The sequence below is a fragment of the Tribolium castaneum genome, chromosome 1 (assembly GCF_031307605.1).
Source record: "Tribolium castaneum strain GA2 chromosome 1, icTriCast1.1, whole genome shotgun sequence".
NCBI classification, from domain to species: domain Eukaryota; kingdom Metazoa; phylum Arthropoda; class Insecta; order Coleoptera; family Tenebrionidae; genus Tribolium; species Tribolium castaneum.
The window spans coordinates 36,681,322-36,706,915 of NC_087394.1; the positions used below are offsets into that span (position 1 = coordinate 36,681,322).

Genomic DNA, 25,594 nt, shown 5'->3' on the forward strand with positions numbered 1-25,594 from the left:
ACAAACGTTTTTTGTCGAATTATGAGCTTCCGAAAGGTAGCACAAAAATTCAAATCATCATCATTTCAACTTAAAATAAAAATCATTTAACAGTGCAATTTGTAAAGTTATAGAATATTATTTAAATAAATTGGTTAACTTTGTAGCACAAATTATTGCAGATGTGGTATTACTAGAATTAGAATACTTTTTCAATGTAGATTTTTTTGGTATTTTGCAAATTGTTTAAAAAATGTACAGTCGATATTAGCACAGACAGAAAAAAAAATCAAAGACTGGAAGAGATTATTTTTAAATGCTTAGTTTATGGTTAAAGTTTTTGCGCTTAATTGCCTTTTGTAATAGACTTATTAGGATTATTATATACACCGTTCACGATTGTTTTAAATTCGGACTATCTATGAAAATCTGACATTTTATTTGGCAGTACTGTGAGTTGTCATAAGAAATTTATTTTGGGTTATAATTGATGACAACCAAGAACTGTTGTCATTTTGCTTCGTTTTTGAAATAAATAATTGAATACGTTTTTATTGTTATTCGACTCATTATCATTAGTTAAAAAAGTCCGGTCTGTCTTTCTTGCATTCTTCAAAGCATCTTTCTATACACGCTTTCTTATCAACAGAAATTACTTTCGGCATATTAAATTAATAAGTAGCAGAACTGACAACACAGCGAATTTTTGACAAGACAACGTCATAAAGACAGTAGCTGACAGGACCTGAAGCCAACCTAACAAAAATATATCTACGCCTACTGAGAATTTAAAACAATCGTGAACGGATAATAACTATAAATTATTATTATATATATATAATATAATATAATAATAATATATAATATATATAATTTTACTAATTTTATGCTCAATTAATTTTACTTGGTATTAATTAAAATTCATTGAAAGTTATTCGATAAAATGAAAATTGTTAAAAATGACAAAATCTTAGTTAATGCGGAGATTTTTTTTTTAATTTGTTTGTCGTTTTGTGCACACTTGGCCCATCAATCCAAACTTCTCCAATTAACCCAAAATTCGAAACCCGACCTTTGGATCGATGTCGAGTTCCGACCTCAACCTCTTGCTCAAATAAATCTGAATCTCATCTTTCCTCCAAGTAATTTTTCGGAAACGACATGAAATACAATTGTTTTGTATCAATTCCAGGTCTCACCTCCGGATAACGACAGACTCTGGCCTGTTAAGCGACCGAAACCAATTTTCCCTTCGTAGATTTGTTGTGATTCCCCTAGGGTCTATTTTTCATCAGAATAATTCGTTTAAAGCGAAACGTCCGTATTTATAACGAAATCACACGCAGCTTTCTTTCCATTAATTCGATTTAGGCCGAAACCAGACACAGGTGATCGATCAGCATTACAATTCCTGTCACACTAATCACAAACGATGATATCTCGACCATTAAAGGATCAATTAAACACACATTAGCTGGGAAATAATCTTAATTGCCAGAAAACTGAACTTGCACGCACAAAAACTGCTCATATTTGCAGTGTTGTAAAAATTTTATCGCTGCGAGAGCAAGTGGTCTCTTGAGACTGCAACCGTGGAATATTTTGCATGAAAAAGGGAGTAATAACTCTCTCAGACCAGCTAAAAAGTTAACTAGAATCGTCTTAAATGAAATATGGGACGGGTTATTAATGAACGATTTTTATTGATTTTTTTGGGGGAATTAGGGATGAATTCCCACGTCGGAAATGTCGATACAGCCTCGCGGGAAACAGATCACTTTGTTCGCAAAATTTGACTCGGATTTGAAGCCTCTCCCAGTTCTCTCCGACTTGATTCGATTCAAGAAACGGCGCATCTCTATGGCATAGTGGTTTAAACGGCTCTGCAAAAAATCATCATTTTCTTATCGCTTCTAATCCAGCGTCAAAAATGATCTATTGCCTTCAATGCACTTTTATTACCACTTTGTTCGCTTGAAACTTCCATAAACAAAATGATTGGCAGCTCGCGATATTATCATGCAATTTCAAAACGAACCAACCACTCGAATCTGTCAATTACCAATTTTAATTGCTTTCAACTTACCAACATCATTTCGACTGGCTTTCTATCATTTGATTCCATTTCTCGTTTCAAAGCAATCGAAGGTACTAAAAGAGATAATTCTTATCGAAATTTAACACAGCAATAAACACTCACAACTTGCGAAAAAATCCTGGTCCTGATCGCAAATCACGCTGGAAATCGACGCAAAAAAGATACATACTTTTATTAGGTTGCTCATTTTTACTAGTGCTTTACCATAACGCAGTCAGATTTTATACACTTATCAAAGGGATTTGGGTGTGTGTTTAAGGATCAGAGCCAAATAATAATTAAACGAGTGCTTTTATTGCAGAAAGCTATTTATGGACACAGTTTAATTAACAGAGGAATAAAAATAACTTGTGTTTTTTATTTTGATGATAGAGAGTATTTTTGGGAAGTTAAAGTAAAAAGAAACACAAACTAGGACAATTTGGGATACATTTTTATTAGTTCCTACAATGGAATGAAGAAAAACACAATTTTTTGCAATAAATTTATTAAAAAAAAAAACAAATAAAACGATATACATTTGTAAATAACTTGAAAACCTAGTTTGTTTAAAAACAAAATTGTTGAAGTTTGTTCCAAAGCACTCTTCGCAAAAATGCTTTTTTCTCCATTTTGATCAGCATGTAAAATTTGATCATGTCGTGTGATACATCACTGTAATCAGGAATAAAAACACTATTCAAAAATACAAAAAGCGAGTATGGCTTCGATCAGAAAAAACAAAGTTAAGTGTTGTAACTCTGACATCAAGAACTCCTTGGAAAATTTGATGACGGATTTAGATTCCTTGTAAAAATGTGCCTGAAGAATGGCCTACTTAAAAATGTCTAGTCCTTTTTGTTTGCTTAAAAAAAATAAATCGAAAAGTACAATTTTTTTAATTTTTTTTCAATAACTCAAAAACTAAAAATGACATTAATAAACTGAAACACAAACATTCTAAATAAAAAAATTAGTTTTTTCCAAAGCACTCTTCGCAAAAATGATTTTTTCTTCATTTTGATCAGCATGTAAAATTTGATCATGTCGTGTGATACGTCATTGTAATCAGGAATAAAAACATTTTTTAAAAATACAAAAAGCGAGTATGGCTTTGATCAGAAAAAACAAAGTTAAGTGTTATAACTCTGACATCAAGAACGCCTTGGAAAATATGATGACTGATTTAGATTCTTTGTAAAAAAGTGCCTGAAGAATGAATGGCCTACTTAAAAACGTCTAGTCCTTTTTGTTTGCTTAAAAAATTAAATCGAAAAGTACAATTTTTTTAAATTTTTTTCAATAACTCAAAAACTAAAAATGACATTATTAAACTGAAACACAAATATTCTAAATAAAAAAATTAGTTTTTTCCAAAGCACTCTTCGCAAAAATGATTTTTTCTCCATTTTGATCAGCATGTAAAATTTGATCATGTCATGTGATACGTCATTGGAATCAGGAATAAAAACATTTTTCAAAAATACAAAAAGCGAGTATGGCTTCGATCAGAAAAAACAAAGTTAAGTGTTGTAACTCTGACATCAAGAACGCCTTGGAAAATTTTGTGACAGATTTAGATTCCTTGTAAAAAAGTGCCTGAAGAATGGCCTACTTAAAAACGTCTAGTCCTTTTTGTTTGCTTAAAAAAATTAAATCGAAAAGTACAATTTTTTTAAATTTTTTTCAATAACTCAAAAACTAAAAATAACATTAATAAACTGAAACACAAACATTCTAAATAAAAAAAAAATAGTTTTTTCCAAAGCACTCTTCGCAAAAATGATTTTTTCTCCATTTTGATCAGCATGTAAAATTTTATCATGTCATGTGATACATCATTGTAATCAGGAATAAAAACATTTTTCAAAAATACAAAAAGCGAGTATGGCTTCGATCAGAAAAAACAAAGTTAAGTGTTGTAACTCTGACATCAAGAACGCCTTGGAAAATATGATGACTGATTTAGATTCCTTGTAAAAAAGCGCCTGCCTACTTAAAAACGTCTAGTCCCTTTTGTTTTTGCTTCAAAAAATGAAAACGAAAAGTACAATTTTTTTTTTCAATAGCTCAAGAACTAAAAATGACACATCATTTTTTTTTCTAGAAAATTGTTCAGCATAAAAATGTACAACTTTGTGATAATTTTACCAACCAAACTGAAACACAAACATTTCAAATAAAAAAACAATACATTGAAACTATTGAAAGACTGAAAAGCTCAAAAATTAGAAACTGAAAAGCTGAAATACTGAAAATTAGAATAGTGTTTATAGAAATAAGTGACTGAAAGAGTGAGAAATGAAAAAACTATGGAACTGCAATTATAAGATAACTAAACCACGAAAATCTGAAAAATTTAATAAAGGAGAAAGAAAAATAGCCACTTTTCTTCATTTGGCTCGATTTATGGCACTATGATAAAAGTCGAATCAAAACAAGACGTTTGTTTGCGCCTAATCCTGGCAATTTATGGCGTGATAAAGGAAAAGTGAAGGGAAAAAATACGTGATCTCGTCAAGTAAAAAATTGTTTTAAAAATTTAGGGTTTATTTGCGAAATTACATTGTCGGTATATTTATGTGTTTGGCTAAATACGGGAACACTCCTGGATCACACATATCTAGACACTTTCCGTTTGCAAAGCAGATGATTTTGGGGCACCCTGATTTAGTCAAGTCTGACTCACCTGAAATTGCAATGTCAGAACGTTGGCTAAATGTGAAATAACGAACCATTTCGGGGCAAAGTGAAGGCACTGGTTAGGGCTAAAAGGCACAGGCAAAAAATGAACAGTCGGGGACTCATTTTGGTGTGGAATAATCCACAGTAGAGTCGAATTTATAACGTGTGGAGTGTTGTTTTTCAAAATTGGCAGATTTATGGCAGTCTAATCTCGATTTCTAAGCCATTTTATTGGGCTCGTAATGACTAACACAGAGTTTCATTGAAAAAGTTTATTATTTGGACCATGTCTCCTAATTAAAAATTGCAGGAAACTTATTTACCTCAAATTAATGCTTGAGCTACTACAATAAACAGTCAAGTGTATTTTTAGGTTCATGTTGGCTGTTTTGGAAACACTTAATAACTGATTGACAGCACTTGTACTGCCAAGGTGTTAATTAAACATTCCAATTTAATCGGATCAGATTTTAATTTTCTTATCTCGATTTTGGTGATAAAATTAATTGCAAGAAGAAAAATTTTAATTTGTTAATTAATTATACTTCAGCCATTTCATTATAACGGACAGGACACTTTCTGGTTTTTTTGTATAGAAACTTACTATTAGTCAAATTGATGATTGAACCTACAATTAGAAAAATTTGAAACACGAGGAGAAAAAAATACAAGTTGATGACGGACGGGACATAAAAAACAGCTCACATTTTTATTCTTGAGCAATCGTTATAAAATTCTGTTATTTTCTAATGGACATGACGGATGGGACAAAAAAATCTTGTGTTTGAAAATAACTAAAAAATTTATTCACTAGGCTTTAATTAAAAAAGTCTTTAACAATTAGACAGTGAGAATTGAAAATTCTGGATTTTGTTTAACAACGTAAGAAATGAGAACAATATTTTATGTTTGCGATAACGGACGGGACAGCAAGAGTTAGAAGACGAAAAAGTTATATTACTAGTCAATTTACTTACTGATTTCCATTTTCTAAACTATCAGAAACTAGAAAAATAATATTCCAAGTCTTGACAAAAATTATTTATTATTGTCAATGGTTGTCCCAACAACGCTGAATAACAACAAAACTGTAAACAAAACTTGACAATTTCCACTGTCGTAAAAATGAACTTGTGGTACTTTGTCCTGTTATTATCATCGTCTTGTGTCCAACTGTCCTCAACAGACCCCTCAAGTAAGGGTTTCAAACTTGCAAAAGGAATTCACCCTTACGTTGTTCTAATCGTTGATGTGACTTCAGAAGACCCTATTGAACGATTTCTAGCATCAGGAACAATATTAAATGCACAATGGGTCCTCTCAGTAGCTGAGCCCTTCAAAGACAAAAACGCATCAGATTTGGCAATATTTGGAGGATCACAAGTGTTTACCGACATCAATTATGATCAAATGAATTATACTGTACAAAATTACACCATACAAACTGGTAATTATAGGCAACGTCTCATTTAATTTTATGATTAATTTATTAATTTCCAGACCCTCCGAAACCTGGATTCGAACTGATCTTGCTGCAAACTACATACTTCATGTATTTCCATAATTATTTCTGGCCGGTTGTTTACGGTTTCAAGCGGGTATTGAATCGTTACTTGCATTGTGAATTGGTTTCTTGGTACTTGACCACTGACAAATGGGTCAAATCACGAGTATTTCTCTATCCGCAAAAAAACTCAGATAAGTGTAAGGCCGACGAAGAGTATGAATTTTGCATTGAAGTCATGTCTGATCGGAAAGAACAGTTAAATCCATGTGCGTCTAAAATCAATCTGGGGATTCCCCTAATGTGTGATATTGCAATGGAGGGCGTTTTTCTGGGTGTGGGGGATGGTGGGTGCGATAAAATCGCTCAGAATAAAGCCTATCTTTTTAATAAGGATCCGAATATTGCCAAGTTCTTGTATGAGGTGCAGGCCGATAATACTGCGTATGAATCAGGTGTTAAAGACAAAACCGATAGTGAATAACGCAAGATTTAGTTATAAAATATTTAACAATGTAAAAATAAACTTTTTTAAAAAATTGTGTTTTTTTTCTTTTGCCTTGTGTAACGTCTTTAAATGCGAAATCTGAAAACACCAAAACTAAAAAAGAAACTAAAATTTCTTATTCTCTCTTCTCTCTTCTCTCTTCTCTCTTCTCTTTTCTGTCTTCTTTTTTCACTGTTCTCTCGTCTCTTCTCTCTTTTCACTTCTCTCTTTCTTATCTCTTCTCTCTTTCTTCTCTCTTTCTTCTCTCATCTCTCGTCTCTGCTCTCTTTTCTCCTCTCTTTTTTTTCTTTCTTCTCTCTTTCTTCTCACTTCTCTCTTCTCTCGTCTCTTCTCTCTTTTCTCTTCTCTTTTTTTTTTCTCTCTTCTCTCTTTCTTCTCACTTCTCTCTTCTCTCGTCTCTTCTCTCTTTTCTCTTCTCTTTTTTTTCTCTCTTCTCTCTTCTCTCTTCTCTCTTCTCTCTTCTCTCTCCTCTCTTCTTTCTTCTTTCTTCTCTCTTCTCTCTTCTTTCTTCTCTCTTCGCTCTTCTCTCTCCTTTCTTCCCTCTTCTCTTTTTTCTCTTTTCTTTTCTCTCTTCTCTTCTCTTCTTCTTATATGAACAGTTTAGCTTTGATTTTTCTATAGTTTATTCACTTCTTCATTTATATTTTTTTAAGGAACATGTTTACATAATATGTTGTTTCTTCAATGGATTTAGTTAAATTACTGTTTTTTTTTACACAAATATATTATTTATTGATAAATTGTACAAAAGTTTGCCATATAATTTTTTTCTTATTATGACATGTGTTTGTTTCAGATTGCAAGAAATTTTGTCCCCAGAACGACAAGAGCTCCCTAGATGAGAGTAAGTCTGAAAAATCATTGCATGTATAACAACAAGAGGTGGTGGATCATACACGTTATTATTTTATCAAAAAAATCTAGCAAAATATAAATCCTTCTATTTCTATTCTACCCACATTTTGGAAAAACTAGAATGAGTACGCACTACGAGTGACTTTTACAACAATATTAAATTTTAATTAATATTCCGTAATTTTACCAAGTGTGTTTTATTATTAATTCGAAACTCGGCACTGTTGCCAACACAAACATCCCCTCGCTCCTGAATTATTACCCCTAGTTACAAACAGGATGTGTGCATTGTGCATTCGCTTGAATGTCTCCACTGAACTCTTGCATGCACAGCTCGTCCTTAAACAATGAATGTAGAAGAAGGCCATAATCCCATAACGGAGCATTACACTCATACATCACGCCCGTATTTGAATGTGGGACTTATCTCGCAAAAACGCCGAATCAGCGGTTTACACTCGCTTGCGCATCTAATGTAAACGAATGGAGTCAATGCGCATTCCTTGACATATTTTTCTAAGCCATTAAAACACGAAAAACGTAATAAAAAGACGGGCTCAACCGGGATTTGAACCCGGGACCTCTCGCACCCAAAGCGAGAATCATACCCCTAGACCATTGAGCCTTAATATTTGCCAAACCAATACAATCGTCGAACTTTCACTCGAAGTCCTTTTTTTTTGACGTAGTTTGATGCAAAAATGGACCAGTTTTTTGTCTCATGACGTTATTGGTATTAATCGCGCTTACAAATAGTAATAAAATAAGTGTTAAACGTATTTTGCACCTAGTTGTAGGCAACCAACCGTACAACCGATCAATTTTAATTGCCTAAGCTTTTATTTGCAATTATTGATTATTACTATTATTAGTTTTCGTAGCGATTGTAACAATTTGAAACGCCCAAACACACTAATTTAGTGCCGTTTTTGTCCAATTTTTAATTTTGTCCTTGACTAAATTGGTGTTTTGTTAATGACAATACGGCTCAATGGTCTAGGGGTATGATTCTCGCTTTGGGTGCGAGAGGTCCCGGGTTCAAATCCCGGTTGAGCCCACTTTTTTACTGATAATAGGAATCAATAATCATCCTAAAATTCTGTGAAACGCCACGTGTCGTGATAATAAATCGCCAGTGACTGTTTCAAGTGCAAGAGGTGGCCTCAAAATGTCTCAGATCTATTATTCAAGTCGCTGAGAGTTGGCGTAAAAGCAGAGATTAATCAGTCCGTCAGTCACGTTGTGAAACGGATGGTGGAGAGAATTATTTAAAAAATTAATCGGATAAAAATAATCTCATTGTTTTAACGTGGACATCTGTCGGGACTTCCCCTTTTTCTGTACAAGTTGTTGACGCTCAGTTATTGAACCCAACGCTATGAAGTCGCTAGTGCCAGTAACAGTGAGCTTAGTCTTAGTGATGGCAACAGCCGATGATTATTTGCAAGAACGTGCGGCGATTTTGGCCCAAGAATCGACTAATTTTCTCGGTGGTAACAACACACTAACAGTGAAGGAAAAAACCGTCAACAAAATCATCCTTGAAGCTAAAAATACCGAACTTTCGATGGCGTACAACAATTCGCGTGATTTCCTCCCAGCGTTGCATTTTCCTCGATCGAAAAATCGCATCAACAAATCGCCAGTGTTCTCCATAATACGGAAACTCCCCAAAGGAGCCTCCCTTCACACTCATTTACTTGCCGCAGCTTCGGTTGATTACCTAATCGGGAACATTACTTACCGGGAGAATCTTTACGGCGGTTTTGTTAACAATGTGTTCAAGTTGAAGTTTTTGCAAAGTCCGGAGAGTGACACTAGGTGTAACTGGACGCTGGTTAAGGAGTTACGAGACAAGGAAACAGCGCCGGTTTTTGACCAATGGCTCCGCTCACTGCTAACTCTCACTGAGACTTATCCCAACGTTGAAACGGTTTGGGACAAGTTTAAGAAAATTTTCACCACAACTTATGACATGTTGGCGTATCGTCCGGTCTTTGAGGACTACCTTTACCAGGTTTTGAGGGAACTACATGACGATAACGTCATTTATACGGAACTCAAAGGCACAATCATGCCTTTGTACGAACTTGACGGAACGACACACTCAAAAGAGGAGTTTTTCCAAATTTTTGCAAACACAGTTGAGAGATTTAAATCAGATTTTCCGGCCTTTACAGGCGCAAAATACATTCACTCGATTTATCGTGGTGTTGAAAACGATGTCCTCAAAACCGCTTTGGAGGAAATAATCGAATTGAGGAAACACCACCCGGATTTAATCGCCGGTTTTGATTTTGTTGGTTTTGAGGAGGAGGGTTGCACCTTATTCGACTACCACTTGCTACTTTTGGAGGCCGGGAAACACCTCAATTTTTTTTTCCACGCTGGTGAGACCAACTGGTTTGGTCACACTGACCTCAACCTACTTGATGCCATTCTTCTTAATACGTCCAGGTTTTTTTGTTTTCTTTTTTTTGTAGTTTTTATTTGATTCAATTGTAGGATTGGTCACGGGTTTGCCCTAGTCAAACACCCAAAGATGTTACAATTGGCCAAAAGCAGGAACATAGCGCTTGAAATATGCCCAATATCTAATCAAGTCCTGATGCTGAATCAGGATCACAGGAATCATCCAGCTGCTGTTTTAATGGCTTTGGGTTTCCCGGTTGTGATAGGGAATGATGATCCTTCAATTTGGGATGCGACTGGTTTGAGTTATGACTGGTTTATGGTTTTTATGGCAATGACGCCCAGGGACAGTGGGCTTGAGGTTTTGAAACAGTTGGCGATTAATTCCATTGTTTATAGTAGTATGGGGGTGGAGGAGAAAAGGAGGAGCTTGGAGGTGTGGGAGGGACAGTGGGATAAGTTTCTAGACGAGATTTTAAAAACTAATTAAAAAAACTACTAGGATAAACTTATGTAACGTTTATTGTATTTCTGGTGTTGTTATTAATTCTGATTCTTGAGTCTCTGTAATTCTAACGATTTAAGTACATAACTGCAACCTTATACAATATGTTGTAACATTTTATTCCTAAATTTCCCTATTTAAATAAGATTGAAATTGATCAAAACGTGTTTCTTAGATAATTTCACTTGTTCTTACAATTTTTTAAGTACTTGCTTAACTTGAAAACTACTTATTGCATCACATTCTGCGTAAAAGTTATGCATAGAAAACAATTTTTACAAAGGTTTGTAATCTAAATCAAACAATATTTGGGATTAACTGATAACCAACAACACTTGAAATTTGTAATTAATTAAGCTATTACGTTTACAACGTGATGCGCTTTTAATTAATAATTATTTACCAGCCAGCAAAAACCCGAAGACAAGAGTTATTGTTTTGCCTGCTGATACGAACATTTTTCTATTTATTTTGCGGAAAAAATTAATAATTGGGAAAACTATCGGTCTTTACATACTCGCATTTCTCACACAATTCAAGTAGGATTTTAATAATTCCGATCCGAATAATTTTTTCAAAAACATCGCCCGGAAACACTTTGAAAACGTTTTAAAAAAGGTGGTCATTATTTGGAAATTATCTGTTGTTAAGCATTTTATCTAATCGCATTGTAATTTTATGATAGAAAACAAAAATCTATATCTAATTCTACACAAATAATTTTCAATTATTATACCCCCAATTTTTTTTCGATTTTGTGATTTTTATTAATTTTGTTATTAATCGAAGGGTGGAACGTTCATTTACGTATGAATTTAATTAATTTCTAATTTGAAAAAAGTTACCGAATTGAAGAAATTGCCAAAGTTTTGAAACAAGAGCGACATTTTAAACACCAATAATTATTATATTTTAGCAACTTTGTATTTATTCTTCGGTCCAAAAAATGCCATAATCACATATAATTTTACTCGAACTGTAATAAAACTAATAAGTAATAACTCCAGCTCGTACTTTTTTGTCTATAACAGAATTCGATTTTTCTCTTGTAAGCCGACATGGTTTTACGGCTTTGTAACATAGAATACTAAAAAATTGTAGATTAAAAGAATTTGTACTTCCGCTAAATATTACAAGCTTTTCATTAATAACCAACCATAGCTGTAAATTCTTCCTAATTTGTTTATTCGTTATAAGCAATAGCATCAGAAATTAATTCCTATTGTTTTGTAAATTCTCGAATATTTTAAGAGTTTTTGTAAAAATTCTGCTATTAATTACATATATGAGTGAATTATTCTTTAAAAAGGTGATGATTTTAGTACAAAACGAGCAAAAGGCAGTGGATTGTCGACTACAAACTATTTTTCAATAAATCTTTGAAAACAAATGCTTAAGCTGTAAAGGACAGAAAACGTCAACCAAGTTTTTTATCTTTTACATAGAGTATTAGTTTGGTAAAAGACATAATTTAATTTTTTGTGTTTTTCACAAATACTATTTTCATAAAAGAAATATTTTTGTTAATCTGTTCCAGTAGTTTTTATATTTTGGCCTCGATTTTAGCAGAAATCGAGATTTAAGTTCAGGTTGATTTTAAGTTGTTTTATCCAGTACAGTAAATCCTGTTCTAATAAAAAATAACCAAAAAACGACTAGTAAAAAAAAGTAAAAATATTTTTTTATGAAGTATCTGAGAAGCAATTCATTTTTCAAAGAAGTGTAATTTTAAGCATGATCAATTCAGAATATATAGAAAAAACGTTGAAAGATTTCGGGCAGTGATTCCTTGACTTGCATAGGCTTTCTAGTCCGGAAATGCTATCTGATTTTCTTTGAATAGGAAACAATCAGAAAAAGGAATATAATACTGATAAAGCGATTGGAGAGCGCAGAAAGCGGAAAGGGGATAATAAATAAAAAAAAGAATAGAGAAAGAATAGTAAATAGACTGAACAAAGAAGAAAGAAGAGAGAAGGGGAAATTATTAAGAACAGAGAATATAAAAAAAAATTAAAATCTGTTTTGTTCCATCAATGGCGATTCGAATTGATCCAAGTATTTTGAGAAAGTAACTGGTGGTTTTTCCTTTCTAGCTCTTCCAAACTCTTCTACACATTTTTTTTAACTTTTCATGGGTCTCTTATTTTAAATTAATGGTTGCAATAAAAAACCAGCATTCAATCAATAATTTTATTCACACAAAATCAAACCTTGTTTACACTAATCCAATCACTTAACCCCCACTTCCCCCCTCCCACAACCCCATCCAAAAACACCTCCCATTGCTCCTCCCACTTGGCCAAAGCATCACACTTCTCGTCCTCCGCCATCGCACTAAACTCCAACGAATTCAACGCCAACTGCTTCAACAACCTCAAATCCCCCTCCCTTCCCCCAAACCCCATAAACGCCAAATACCAATCATAACTCAAAGCCTTCGCCCCCCAAAAAGTCGGATCATCACACGTTATCACAACCGGAAACCCAGACTTGACCAAAAACGCCCCTGGATGATTCCTCAAATCATCAACAAGCTTCAAGACTTGATTCGAAATCGGACTGATCTCTATAGCAATTTGGCGTTTTTTCACCTCTTCCAAAATTTTGGGGTGTTTCACGAGCGCAAACCCGTGCCCAATCCTGGTGGTGTTGAGCAAAACGGCATCGAAGACGTTCAAGTCGGTGGAGGTGCCGCCCCAGTCGGTCTCACCAGCGTGGAAGAAGAATCTCGTGTCGGTTTCGGCGAGTTCGAGGAGCTGGGGGATGAAGTCAACGAGGGGTTTGCCCAAGTCCTCCTGCCCCACCAGGTCGAAACCGGCCACGAAATCGGGGAATAACTGTCTCAGTTCTTTGGTTATTGTGACGTAGTCTTCGACGGTTTTGTTGTCCACGTTACGACTTGGGGCGAAAATAAATCGCGCACCGTGGAAGTCGGGATAATCGCATTTGAAGCGTTGGAGTGTCTCCAAGTACAGTTGGACGACTCCCACGTGGTTGTACACTGTACCGTTGAGTTCGTAGACCTAATAATAATATTATTTCCAAAAAAAAACAATTAGGCTAAGAACATGTCACAAAAAATACAAGAGTACAAAGAATATTGCATCTACAAGTAGATTTACTTAAGATTAAGTTTAAAACATGGTAATATTGAATTTTAAAAACACACTTTAAACATTTACATAATAAAAGACAAAGAATAAAAACGCTATCTACGAAAATAAAATAGCACTTTTATAACAATTTTTCACAATAAAAACGTTATCTACGAAAATAAAATACCACTTTTATAACAATTTTTCACACAAATATTTTTTTAAATTTCAACTTTACTGTTTTAAAATTCTCGTTAAACAGAGTTCTTGAGGTAGATGGTTATATATATTATATTTTTGACGCTTTTCTGGATCTTGGTCAAGTGAGTTTGCTCAGAATTTAATCGATGTTTATGTCTGATTTCGTATACAGGGTGTTCCGTTTAAACTCCACATTAGAAGTATTGGTAGTTCTAACAATAATGGTCATCTGAAAATTTTTATACAACCATAATCTCTTAGGTCCTGCCCAATGAAAATATTTTAAATGGAAAGCTATATTTTTTAATGCGTTTTTGGATTATTACAGTTATTTTAAGCTTACTACCTAAATTTAGACGTTTACGAAATATTTATGGTTTTTAAATTTGTTCTCAATTTGCACCTTCCAGTTCAAAAATCGATAACTCTGCCATTTTTCAAAATTTTGAGAAATTTTTTAGCTCATTTGAGAGGAAGTTTAGATTTTTTCTTTCGTGTCTTCAAATTTGTTAAAAAGAATAACTAACCCCAAATGTCTAAAGTTTAATTTTCAAAACCTTAAGGACCGATAACTCATTTTTTTCAAATGAAGTGCCACAAATTTTATTTAATTAAATCGTAGAGAATTTTTTTCTGCATCGATCTGTATTAGCATATTTATGTTTAATAGTTTTCAAGTTATAATAACTTTTTGTTGGGATTGAGAAATTCATTAGCCATAGGCCTTTTCTCATAGGTTGCGATGGAAACGAGCGAGAAAAAGTGAGAAATTCAAGTTTCTTTTTTTACATAGTCATCAGATCTTTGTTTAGAGAGGAAACCTAATTTATAATTTCGATAGTTTTTTTTTGTTATGACCTGAAATCTTTATGCCTAACGTTATCCAATACTTTTGATGTTTGGAGGTTTTTAGTGGAAATTATTTATCCAGGAAATAATGCAAGATGTTATTGAGACAATTATATAAATTTCATTTACAAATTGTTCCAATCCCAAGGATGTGAAGCATCTTTTTCCGTAGATATGTATAGTCACCATCAAAAACAATAACACCCTTAAAACCGCATAAACCAGCTAGATATTTTGTAAACTAGCTGGACAGCTTGTGTGTGGAAATTTATGACCTAACAAATTTTGGTCGGACTTGTGCTATACAGCCCGATTGGTAGGAGTGTCATTCTTTTTGATCGTGACTGTACTATGTTGCGTGATAGTGAGTAATAAACTTATTTTTTTTTGACCATTTTTACGTGTGTATTTATATTATCGCTTTGCCTATTTGTTTTTTTATTGTTAGTTCTAAAAAATTTCTAGTATTTTGGTTGTTAATAGTAAATAAAATCTATATTTATCGTCTGTATACCTGGGGGAGGAGTCCACGAAACTCCAAGTACATGACATTGTCTTCGTACAGTTCTTTAAGTGTTTGGTAGAAGTAGTCCTGGAAGACTGGTCTATAAGCCACTAGACCAAAAACGGTGTAAAACGTCTCCGCAAATCTATTCCAAACATCGTTAATCGAAGGATACTCGCTGGAAGGGTCGTCCACAATTATGGACAATTGTGACTTGAGGAACTTATCGAAGGAGGTGTTGCGTGACCGTAGGTCTGCCACCAATTCCCAGTCACTTGTTGGTGGTTTGTCAAAAAAATGCAACTGGAGTCTGTTTTTGACCACACTCCCGTACAAATTCTCACGATAGGTCAGATTGTAAAGATAGTCAAGCGAGACTAGGGCAGTGTCGTGTGAATGAAGCGATGCCCCTTTTGGTAGTTTTCGTATAAAGTCAAACACTGGTGATTGTTCAATTCCACTCTTTGACTTGAAGAAATGTATGGATGGGAGAAAAGTACGTGGGTTTTTGAAACCGTCATCGTATTCTTTGAGTTTGTGGTTCATTAAAATTTTGTTAACTTCTTGTTCTTTGGGTGATAGGATTATTGACGAACCAATGGCCTGGCTTGAGTCGGAAGTGACCAGTTTGGCTCTTTCTGACCAATAATCGGCACTTGCTAGTGTCACAAGTGTGAAAATAACGAACGGAAACATGACTTGTTATTTCAGACACTGCTAATGTACTGAGATTACTGAGGAATACAAGAAAATTATCTTATCTGTCACTTATTGAAGAGACAGATGATTAAAATCACTTGATCTGTTGGTAGCACTACGACACTGTTACTTCCCGGTGTTAATTACAATACGGTTTTTGCTGATATTCAATTAATTTGAAATAACAGCATAGTATACTGTTTGCTGAACACTAGGCAAGATGTCTGCCTCTGCACTGAACGTCAAGGTCACTCCTCACCGGACGACCAATCACGAAGTGGCACGTGACTCCAGTTGTTGCTCTGTTTATAAGTGATACGCTTGAGTAAAATTTGGTATAACCTTTATTGGCATATAAGTGGTCTATATACAATACTCAAAATGTACATTATTGTTCGTATATCTAAAAATCGTAATTAGTAAAATAAACACTACATGAATCTATTGGAACTCTACATCAAAGATATTGTATTATTATCACGGCCGCACAGCCGGATTGTGTTCACTTGAATTTTTGGAGACATTTCAACCATCAGTCCGTACTTTGAAGGTGCACTTGGGGTGTTTTTTTTTTTTTTTCTTAAAATGTAGTACTTTATCTAGATGTGTGAAACCCGACAATTTTTCGTGAACGCTCTGCCTCATCGAAATAATATCTAAAGATCTATCAAGCTCGTGTCACAATGTTTGCCTTACGTAGCGATAAATCACCACAATGTTAGATTTATAGCTACGAGGAGGAAGTTTGGTTATACAGTCATGGGCGCCGACTTTTTCCATTTTCAAAGAAGCTGGAACCAAGGGATTATCTTATCACTTATCAAATTTTTGTTCTTGTTGTTTTTGAAACGTTTATTCTATCACTATCGGTTCATTTTATCTGTACTTGTAATAGATATTATTGAAACAGACAATAAGTTATACAGTGAGTTCAAAAAATGTTTAGATCAACTCTTGCTGTGAAATTTTTGAACGTTTGTTGATTTCTTGCAATAACTAGCGCGTTTGACACAACAGAATAAAACGATAGTCTATCAAAGAGAATAAAAATCTATCAATCTAAGTTCCACAGCAAGAGTTGATCTAATGACTTTTTGGACACACTGTAGTTTAGATTAACTTTTCTTAACCTGTGTAATCAGGTTTCAAAATTTACATTTTTGTTTAAGAAGAATTAATTTCTTGTAAAGAAATCGTTAATTTATGCAAAAAATTACAGGAAGCATTTTTTTCTCTAATGAATTATTTCTAGATATTGGTCTATTTATTAAAGTAAAATAAAAACGTGTTCCATTTAAGAAGATCTGCATTTTCTTATTGATAATTTTATTTGAATAAAAGTATATTGGAATTAAAATTCTTTTGACTGAAAAAAAATTTACGAGTAGTTCATGCAATTTAATGAGTTATTATATAATATGTTTTAAATTTAATTTTTTAGCTTATCTAGATTAATTTAGAGCAGGTTTATAGATAGTTTTAGACACAGTTTAATTTTAATTTGAGATTAACTTGACGATTGGCAATGCAATTTAAATAACAATTTAGGGTCGGTTTATAGAAGCGTCATTAAGTTAATGTGCAATTAAATGCGTGATCACGTGACCAAATTGAACAAATTTGATTGGTCCACTTTTAACAACGAATTAATTTTTAACAACGCTTTCTATAAACCAGCCTTTAATGTCGAATTAATTTAATGCTGAATTAAATTTTAATTTCTTTTTACGTTTTTCTTTTTCCATCTTTAACTTATTTTTCTGTAGAGAATTATTTTTATTAAAAAAATACTTGGAGTTAGAAAAAGATATCGAAAAAAAACCTATTTCAAAGATTTTTAACGAGGATTGCTGATAAAATGAAACATTGCTTAACACAATAATATTTTAACTTTTATATAGTCTGAATTTTTTAGGGAAGTTATTTTTTTATTTTCTTAAATGTCAGAAACTGGAAAATTGGACATATTGTTTTGTGAAAATTTTATTTGTAGATAGAATTTTTTAAATCTAACCAAAAATTATAATTAGCATTTGAAACAATGACAAAAAATATAGTATCGAAAAAATCAAGTCAGGTCAAGTCAAGTCAAGTCAAGTCAAATCAGGTAAAACATCAGTAAGCTGATTTAGACAATAAAATTTTTCAAACATCCCAAAATGAAGAAAAGATATTTTTGACTTAAAAAGAAAAAAAAAAGGTTTGTAAAAAAAGTTGACTCGTTGTAAATTTAGGTTATTTTAAATAATATACTTGGAAAATTCTGACTTCAATGAAAGCAGCAACCAAATTTCTATATAGTCGGCGCCCGTGTATCCAATAGAGCCTCGGTTATCCGAAAGCTCCACCAAAATAAAAATTGAAATATCACAAAAAAGTAGTCCAGACCGCAAGCCTACCACACCAATCAACACACAAACAACTCTAACAAAAATTGGTCCTCCTGAAAGACTTGGATATGTGCTCACGGCGCGGCAGTCCGATGGACTCGGTGCAGAATCACCTCGCCCGTACTCGAGGTCGGTTCGTGGTCCTCTGGTTCACAGCGGCACTTCAACACCCACTGGACTGACACTGTTATCAACCGGGAAATTTTATTATCACCCTTCCATGGACTCGCATCCTCCCAGAAATCTTCCCCAGGTTCGAGATACTCAGGCAGGAGATCGGAAGTGGTTTCGTCGGGTTGTGGTCCATCGCAGACAAACTCCACCTTGACGGTGGTGCTCAATGAGGGGGCGCACTGCATCCCAGGGATGGGGCACAAGCCGCAGTATTTCGGCCGGAAGCGTTTCCGGCTGCGGCAAGGCCCGAAACGGAGGAATACGCCGCTGCTGAGGCGGTGGGTGGCCTTGCATTCGTGGCCCCGCTAGAAAAAAATTCAATCCGATGCTGTATTTACATAATAGAAAGAGCGAAAGATAATGCGCTTGATAAAAAAATATTGAAAATATTACAGTGAAACATCCCTTAATGGACACTTCCGAATAACGGACACTCTTCACAACGGACAATTTAAAATTTCTCATCGGTGCCCGTTGTTGAGAGATTTTATGTATTTTTAATCAATATTTGGAACAATGCAGTCGTGGATTAATTTCATAATTATTTAACGATTATTATTGATTTGGACAGCTGGAATGAGTGTTATCATTATATGAATGGTTACATCTAAAAAATGTCAAAAATACCTTTTAACTGACTCACACTGTGTGAATACTAGTATTTCCATATTTTCATATTTTGCTGCTCATAAAAAAATACTTCTGGTACCGCAAATCATACCAGCAATTTTTTTAATAGAACAAAAAAATACTAAACTATGTCGAAATTTTAAAATATCTTTCTTTTTCATTCGTTCTAGCACGGTGTTTAACCAAAAAAAAATTCAGACGTTTTATCTTTCTTTTAGAAAACGCAAAATTGCTAAAAAATCATCCAAAAACAACTAAATTGATTCGAAAGTACACTTTTTGTAGTTGTTTAGTGACATTTTATTAAAAAATAACCTAGTTCAAAAAACTAAAAAAACTATTATTTTACAAGTCGGTGTGAAAAATTAAACAAATTAATTATTTTTGCGTTATATTACCACGTTTTTCACCCATACATGCAATTATCATTATTCAGCAAATTTTCTTTAAAAATCACTGAATTAATTTAGTTTGAAAATGGTGTTATTTTCGTCTTTTTTGGACGTTTAAACAAAAATAAAATTAGGTATTTCGGCGTTATATATCTATATTTGGAAAGTGTTCTGTTCCAAAACACATTTAATTTTCGAAATTTTGATAAAGATGAACCGAAAAATTTGTGTCGAAAATGTTTGATTTTTTTGGTTGTTGAATTTTTGACTACGAATACTCTAAAACTATGAAAATATCATAAAATAGTTAACTATGTATCTAAATGCCAAATGAAGTCACGCTTATTAAGGTTAATTATTACACAATTTTTCTAATAAAACAAACTAAATTAAACTTTGAGGAGGTACAGTCAAACAATGTGAAAATGACCCCTCAATAAACCAGTCTCTGCTGTGGATGCCGCAAGCAAACTTGACGTAGTTTCAACAAAATACATTTCTTAAAATACCGATTAGGAAGCGAAGTAATAATTTATTTTAGAATTAAACAAATTTCAGTTAAGTTGCCATTTATTTTGCACTGACAAACGTCAAGTTAATAGCGAATTAAAACTTGGTTGCGTTCTGTAAGTCGACCCTAAAATTTCAAATTGTCATTAAAAACGAACCAAAATTATTTATTTAATTTAAAGAGAAAAAAGATTTATAAAAATTAACAACTTATACTTACTTTTTTAATTATACAAAACTAATTGTTATAAAATAGTTCCGACTTATTTACGCTTATGTTGTAACAACTCAAACGTTTTTTTAGGTTTGACGTCGAAACAAATTTTTTGAATCAATTTTTGTTAGATTTGTCAAACTATTATGTGAAAATTATAATTTTTAAACATTGATGGATAAAGACGTTTGTCAATGCTTAAATAAATGACAATTTAATTCGAATTAATTTAATTCTGAATTAAATTTTAACATCGCTTTCTGTAAACTGGCTCAAAAAAAATTATTTTGAAATTAGCAGGGACTTATTTATTGAGGCATCATTTTTACTTTGTTCGACTGTACTGTATTTTAGTTTGTTTTATTTCGAAAACGAATAGTGATAAGGAATTTAGCAAATTCTTTGAAGACTTCTAAATTTAGAAAATAATTCTTTTTTTTTTTAATTTTTCTACAGTTCTTTGTCACTAAGATTAGTTATTTATTATTAACGTGTAATATTATTAAGTTTCTGCAAAATAATATTAATCATAATAAATAGTATTTATTATAAAGTATTATTGATAAATTCTAAAAAAAATACATGAATAGAAAATACCTCGTATAGACAGTATTTTTGCAAATAAAACTAGTTTTTTCTAGTTTTTTTTACTTTTCTGTATAAATTTTATTTTTTCTTAAACGTTTAGTTTTGTTATCAATTAACAAATATTGGTTATTAAAAACCTCAACCGCAGTCGTTCTTAAAAAATTCAGTTCAAGTTTGAGTTTATTCCACTGTTTGATTTGAAGCTCAGCTTTGAGCTTTTTCTCCGCTTTCGCGGAACGTGTTAGAGTTACAACACAGAGGGTCCTAAATAAGCACTTCATGTGGTCCTGACCGAGTTTTACTGCGTTCTTGGATGATTTATCGCTTAATTATTCATAGCTTCCTCAGTTTTTAGCGGCTTTCCCTTGAGGTAAACGCGGCACTCCTCCGTGTTGACTAATGTGTACAGTGTGTGCCACAATTTTCGTAATTAATGGCGCCTCCAGATACAAATTGTACGCAAAGGACCACAAAAAGACGATAATTCGGCCCTGATTGCTTTTCCACGAAAAATCTTAATTACAAAAATTCAAACTTAACGACTTTTGTTGCGTTTAAATGAACGCAGTGTCCTTGTCCCACTTCGTATTAATAATTCATCGGGAGAAATCGATGCGAAAGCTCAGACGGCGAATTAATATCACATCTAGCGCGTCTCCGGAAGAATCATTTCCAACTTTCAAAGCTTTGTGCCTGAATAATATTTACAAAAGTTGCATACCGCAAGCAATCTCGCTTTGACTCGAATACTTTTGCTAAAATATTCCTGCTTTCTTTACCCTGAGATGGTGTTGGTTCTTGTGATGAACGGTTGGAGCGGCCTCCTGGCACCGCCTCGTCTGGCATATCCTAATTTCCGTGTCTGGAAGACAGCGCGCGTTCAAGTTGGACCTCCTGGAGGACAGGCCGGCTCCGCAGTCGCTGCTGCAGCTGGACCACCTGGAGAAGGCCGGCTGGCAGGCCGGGGGTTGCTCTGCTGAAAGAATAATTCACCTCCATTATGTTTTCTTTTTTAACAATTACCCAGATTTCGTCTCGCTTAATTTGAATACGTGCCGGAGTGAGAGACAAAGGTCGCGAGCTTAAAGCGCAATTTCCTGAATTTCTGTCGAGATTTTCATGAAAATTAGGAGCAATTTCGGCGTTTTATTTAAGCCCGTTTACGAGGAGGACGAGGGCGCACTACAATGCGCGCTCAAAGTTCCGACGATGGTTTTGTGCTAGTTTTATTACCGACGTTGTAATTTGTGTGGATTATTTCGTTCGGTTTGGAACGAATGGGATGGGAGGTTGGTCCATAAAACGATATTTCGGGGTTTGGGAATTATTTTAATTACAAGCCAATACGGTCAAATACCAACAAATATAATCAGGTACAAATAAATATTATCAATTACGAAAGTCCATTACATTTAAATACAATGTTTAACACGAAAGTCAACTGAATTTTGTAAACATTTATTTCTTTACGGATATAGATTTCTGCAAAAAAATATTAATAAGTTTCAGAAAAAAATTGTTTTCGACATTTATTTAGTCAGGTCAGTGCCTGTTTGAAGTTTCTTTTTGAAAATTTTTATATTTTTTACGTTCAGCTTTAGTTTCTTCTCTATCTTAAATTTTACAGACTCCTTAAGTTTTTTTAGTTTTCTGTAATGAATTTGTCTTTCTTGTAGTTTCTTTTTATTTTTAGTTTATTTAGTAGTTTATTTTTATGTATTTCAATAGGGTTTGTTTTTTATAAATTCTTCTTTAAGTTTGAATTTTAATATTTTAAAATTTTTCTTCTTCCTTGGATTCTGCTTTAGTTTTTTTTCTAAATTTTTATCCTAACCGTACTTCAGATTTGCTTTTTTACGTTTAGCTCTAATTTCTTCTCTGTCTTCTATTTTACAATATTCTTATTTTTTAATGTCATTGAATTCTTTTCTAGTTTTTTTGTAAACTTATTATCTATGCATTTTTATAAATTTTATCTTCTTTTCTAAATATTTAGCTAAACTTTTTCCCAGATTTTTTTTTGAATTTTTTTACATTTAGCTTTCTAATTTCTTCTTCTCTTTCTTTTCTAATTCACAGTCCCAATATCTTTTTTAATTTTTTTTAGATTTCCTTCTAATTTTCTTTGTGAAATCACTTTTGCATTTTTATAAAATTTTCTTTAAATTTGTCTTTTATTTTTTTAATCTTGTTTTGATTTTGCTTTAGCGTTTTTTCTAAATATTTAGCTAAAACTTTTCCCAGACAGTTTTTAGATTGTTTTTGAAGTTCACCTGTATTTTTTTTCAGCTTTCTTAAATATTTTTTAATTCTTTTTACATTCTTATCTAGTTTTTTTTAATTATTTTTGGATTTTTATAAATTTTTTAAATTAAATTTGTGTTTCAATTTTTTAAATCTTTCTTCACATTTTATTCATATCTTATTTAAATTAATTTCTTTTATTTTTTTATTTTACTGTCTTCTCAATTTTTTTATTTTTTAGGCTTTTTTCAAAGTTTCTTGGTTTTTCTTTAAATCCTATTTTATGTTCAGTTCTAATTTATTTTATAGTCTTAATTTATGTTATAAGTTCTTTTATAACCTCATCTTTGGATTTTTATAAACTAATTTTTAAATTCGTCTTCTAATTTTTCTACATTTTTCTATTGCTTCTACTTTACCTTCTTATCTAATTTTTTATCTGAATCTTTGTGGAAATTTTTCTTTAGTTTTTGTCTAAATCTGTCTCTAGATTTTTCTTTAGATCCTTTCTTTACGCTTAGGTGTAATTTATTCTATATATTTTATTATAAAGTGTTTTCAATTTGTTTCTGTATATTTATTAGTTTCTTTACTAAGTTTTTTGTAAAATTATTTTTAGATTTTTACATATATTTTTTACATAATTTTACACCGTTCTTAGCCAACTTTTATCTTTAAGTTTTTCTGTAAACTTTTCTGTTTAAAATTTGTACCTAAATCCTTTTTGAAAAGTTTCTTTACATTTTATTTTTACGTTCAGCTGTAGTTTCTTCTCTATGTTCTATTTTCCCATCTTCAATTCTCCATTTTGTTCTTAGATTGTTTCTATGATTTTTCTACTTCTTTTGTAAATTTTTTTCTAAGGTTCTATTACAACGTGTGTTTCAAACTCATTTTTGAATTTTTTGTAAACTTTTTTTAGATCTGTTTCTTAATTCTTTTGATTCTATTTTAACTTTTTTTTAAATATAATTTTTATATTTTACTCCAGATTTTTTTAGATTCTTTTTTACGTCCAGCTCTATTTTTTTCTCTATCTTCGATTTAACAGTCTTTTCAATTTTTATAAACTTTTTCTACACTGTTTTTTGATGACTTTTCTTTAGGTTCTTTTAAAACCATTCATCTTTTATTGATTCTTCTTCACTTTCTTTTCTAAATTTTTATCTAAATTTTTCTTGGAATGTTCAGTTACACTTTCTTACAGCTTTTTTCAGTTTCTTTTTAATTTTTTTTGTAGATTTAAATATTCAAAATAATTTTAAAAATTTTTTTTAATCACTAACAAATCCAAAGTCTTTATACGTACCAGTTTGGCTATCGCACATCCACTCGCGACAGCACTGCTCAGGAACATCCACCAAACGGGGATGCTGGCAGTTACCACGGGGTGAAATGTGCTCTTGGGGGCACAAAGAGGAGCACCCATACGTCCCATTCTACAACAACAAAGAAATCATTTAGTAATATTTGCATAAAATGTTATTCCAATTCAAAATCTCTCATGCGTTTTGTTGTTTTTCCGCCCTGAAGACTGTAATAAGCTGTATGTTGTGGTTATCGATGGCTGTTTAATTTCGCCCAACAAACAATTACCGTCATGAATTAGCATGTGGAAATATCGCATTCGATTCATAAATCCAACAACAAATAACATAAACATTCTCCATCATACCCAAACTCAATTTCCATGCGATTGGAAACACATATATGTGCCTAATGAGCTCTGCTAATTAACATACAAAGATGAAATGACGCGCTCTAACATGTCACGAAATATTTCGGTGTTTACAGCAACATTTGTTGGTCATGTAAATTTTCAAATCCTTGACGTGGCATACATTAAGTTGTGAGCCTCCCGAGTTGAAAAAGTTTTAAATAGGCTCTTTATGGAAACACCAAATAAAGTTTTAAGTAGGTAAGTTTATCATTCAACCAACAAGGGGGCATTATATTTGAGACGTCGTCTCCGAAAAGGAAGTTAAAAACTTTACGAATCTTCGTCTTATTTTAATTGGTAATTGGACCAACTATTGTCTTTTCCAGCGATCCCGGAAATATGAAAGTTAACAAGTTTTGAACGAAATCACGATTTTGATAAGGTCGCTCTTTGGAAACTGTCACAATTTAAATTTATCGGTTGTACAGGGTTAGTCCATAGTGGGTTATTTCCGAATTTTTGTTAATATGCAACCAAATTTCGGCAAGAAATGACCTAATTGAGTCAAAACTCAAAAATAATATTTTTTGGCTGCTAATACGCTTTTAATGGAGAAATGTAAAGTAGCCGTCTGCTGTATTTATCGAGTATAAATAAAAAATTTTGCGGAATTATTTGGGAATTTCTGGCAACATGAAACATTCATAAAGCGTTCTTTGAGGAGCTTTTATTAAAGCCACCGAATGGAAATTGTAATTATTTTACGGCCTTTAGTAAGCCAACATCAAAGAAAAGTACGACACTGTCCAATATCGAAAGATTTGCTTGCAAATTTCATTATTTCGGATGCAAGCGAGTCACATTTGGTTATGTTGGTTTTATTGTGGAGATGATTGGAGTTTGTGTGTATCAACA

At 32.7% G+C, this 25,594-nt stretch overlaps 5 protein-coding genes, 1 long non-coding RNA gene and 3 other non-coding genes across 14 annotated transcripts in view; 4 read left to right on the forward strand and 5 right to left on the reverse strand.

Moving 5' to 3' along the window:
• LOC663089 (cousin of atonal) overlaps positions 1-7,903 on the forward strand; it is a 117,726-nt gene extending 109,823 nt beyond the window's left edge. For both annotated transcript variants that reach the window (XR_010335250.1, XR_010335251.1), the window contains exon 3: positions 7,550-7,903. The gene's annotated coding sequence lies outside the window, so the exon portion shown is untranslated. The remainder of the gene's footprint in view (positions 1-7,549) is intronic.
• LOC103312228 (uncharacterized) lies at positions 1,663-2,336 on the reverse strand. The gene is made up of 3 exons (XR_010333648.1): positions 2,180-2,336; positions 2,066-2,130; positions 1,663-1,862 (listed from the first exon to the last, which is right to left on the reverse strand). It is a non-coding gene; the product is annotated as an uncharacterized LOC103312228 (transcript).
• On the reverse strand, positions 4,586-5,733 carry LOC135267085 (uncharacterized). 4 transcript variants are annotated; one of them, XR_010335353.1, is made up of 3 exons: positions 5,719-5,733; positions 4,792-5,034; positions 4,586-4,745 (listed from the first exon to the last, which is right to left on the reverse strand). It is a non-coding gene; the product is annotated as an uncharacterized LOC135267085 (long non-coding RNA). The 4 variants fall into 4 exon arrangements; XR_010335352.1 differs by lacking the exon at positions 5,719-5,733 and adding an exon at positions 5,065-5,182 and having other exon boundaries at positions 4,792-4,987; XR_010335354.1 differs by lacking the exon at positions 5,719-5,733 and adding an exon at positions 5,090-5,104.
• On the forward strand, positions 5,767-6,774 carry LOC662790 (hypothetical protein). The gene is made up of 2 exons (XM_008192406.3): positions 5,767-6,188; positions 6,242-6,774. The coding sequence occupies exons 1-2, from the start codon at positions 5,867-5,869 to the stop codon at positions 6,727-6,729; spliced, it is 810 nt and encodes a 269-aa protein (XP_008190628.1). The 5' UTR covers positions 5,767-5,866; the 3' UTR covers positions 6,730-6,774.
• Positions 7,904-8,161: 258 nt separating the features above from the next.
• Positions 8,162-8,233, reverse strand: TRNAP-UGG (transfer RNA proline (anticodon UGG)). The gene has a single exon. It is a non-coding gene; the product is annotated as a tRNA-Pro (tRNA).
• A 360-nt stretch (positions 8,234-8,593) lies between these two features.
• TRNAP-UGG (transfer RNA proline (anticodon UGG)) lies at positions 8,594-8,665 on the forward strand. Its single transcript has one exon. It is a non-coding gene; the product is annotated as a tRNA-Pro (tRNA).
• Positions 8,666-8,696: 31 nt separating this feature from the next.
• On the forward strand, positions 8,697-10,630 carry LOC103312225 (adenosine deaminase 2-A). The gene is made up of 2 exons (XM_008192357.3): positions 8,697-10,065; positions 10,114-10,630. The coding sequence occupies exons 1-2, from the start codon at positions 8,987-8,989 to the stop codon at positions 10,508-10,510; spliced, it is 1,476 nt and encodes a 491-aa protein (XP_008190579.1). The 5' UTR covers positions 8,697-8,986; the 3' UTR covers positions 10,511-10,630.
• A 2,074-nt stretch (positions 10,631-12,704) lies between these two features.
• Positions 12,705-16,086, reverse strand: LOC662761 (adenosine deaminase 2). The gene is made up of 2 exons (XM_968839.4): positions 15,188-16,086; positions 12,705-13,551 (listed from the first exon to the last, which is right to left on the reverse strand). Exons 1-2 carry the CDS (start codon positions 15,872-15,874, stop codon positions 12,733-12,735), a joined length of 1,506 nt encoding a protein of 501 aa, XP_973932.1. The 5' UTR covers positions 15,875-16,086; the 3' UTR covers positions 12,705-12,732.
• Positions 16,087-16,203: 117 nt separating this feature from the next.
• Positions 16,204-25,594, reverse strand: part of Ccn — a 29,759-nt gene continuing 20,368 nt past the window's right edge. Inside the window, exons 5-7 of one of the 2 annotated variants that reach the window (XM_015977552.2) lie at positions 24,329-24,458; positions 21,555-21,748; positions 16,204-18,746 (exon numbers count right to left, since the gene is read on the reverse strand). In XM_015977552.2, coding sequence (XP_015833038.1) covers positions 18,342-18,746; positions 21,555-21,748; positions 24,329-24,458 — 729 coding nt within the window. In that variant the 3' untranslated portion in view covers positions 16,204-18,341. Of the gene's footprint in view, positions 18,747-21,554; positions 21,752-24,328; positions 24,459-25,594 lie in introns of both variants that reach the window. The other variant, XM_015977551.2, reaches the window with a different exon arrangement.

Excerpts from the sequence above, each read along its gene's own strand:
- LOC103312225 (XM_008192357.3), top strand. The coding sequence starts at position 8,987 with ATGAAGTCGCTAGTGCCAGTAACAGTGAGCTTAGTCTTAGTGATGGCA. Across the intron at positions 10,066-10,113 it reads ATTCTTCTTAATACGTCCAG|GATTGGTCACGGGTTTGCCC; the intron begins GTTTTTTTGTTT and ends ATTCAATTGTAG.
- LOC662790 (XM_008192406.3), top strand. The coding sequence starts at position 5,867 with ATGAACTTGTGGTACTTTGTCCTGTTATTATCATCGTCTTGTGTCCAA. Across the intron at positions 6,189-6,241 it reads AAATTACACCATACAAACTG|ACCCTCCGAAACCTGGATTC; the intron begins GTAATTATAGGC and ends ATTAATTTCCAG.
- LOC662761 (XM_968839.4), bottom strand. The coding sequence starts at position 15,874 with ATGTTTCCGTTCGTTATTTTCACACTTGTGACACTAGCAAGTGCCGAT. Across the intron at positions 13,552-15,187 it reads TTCGTGGACTCCTCCCCCAG|GTCTACGAACTCAACGGTAC; the intron begins GTATACAGACGA and ends TATTATTATTAG.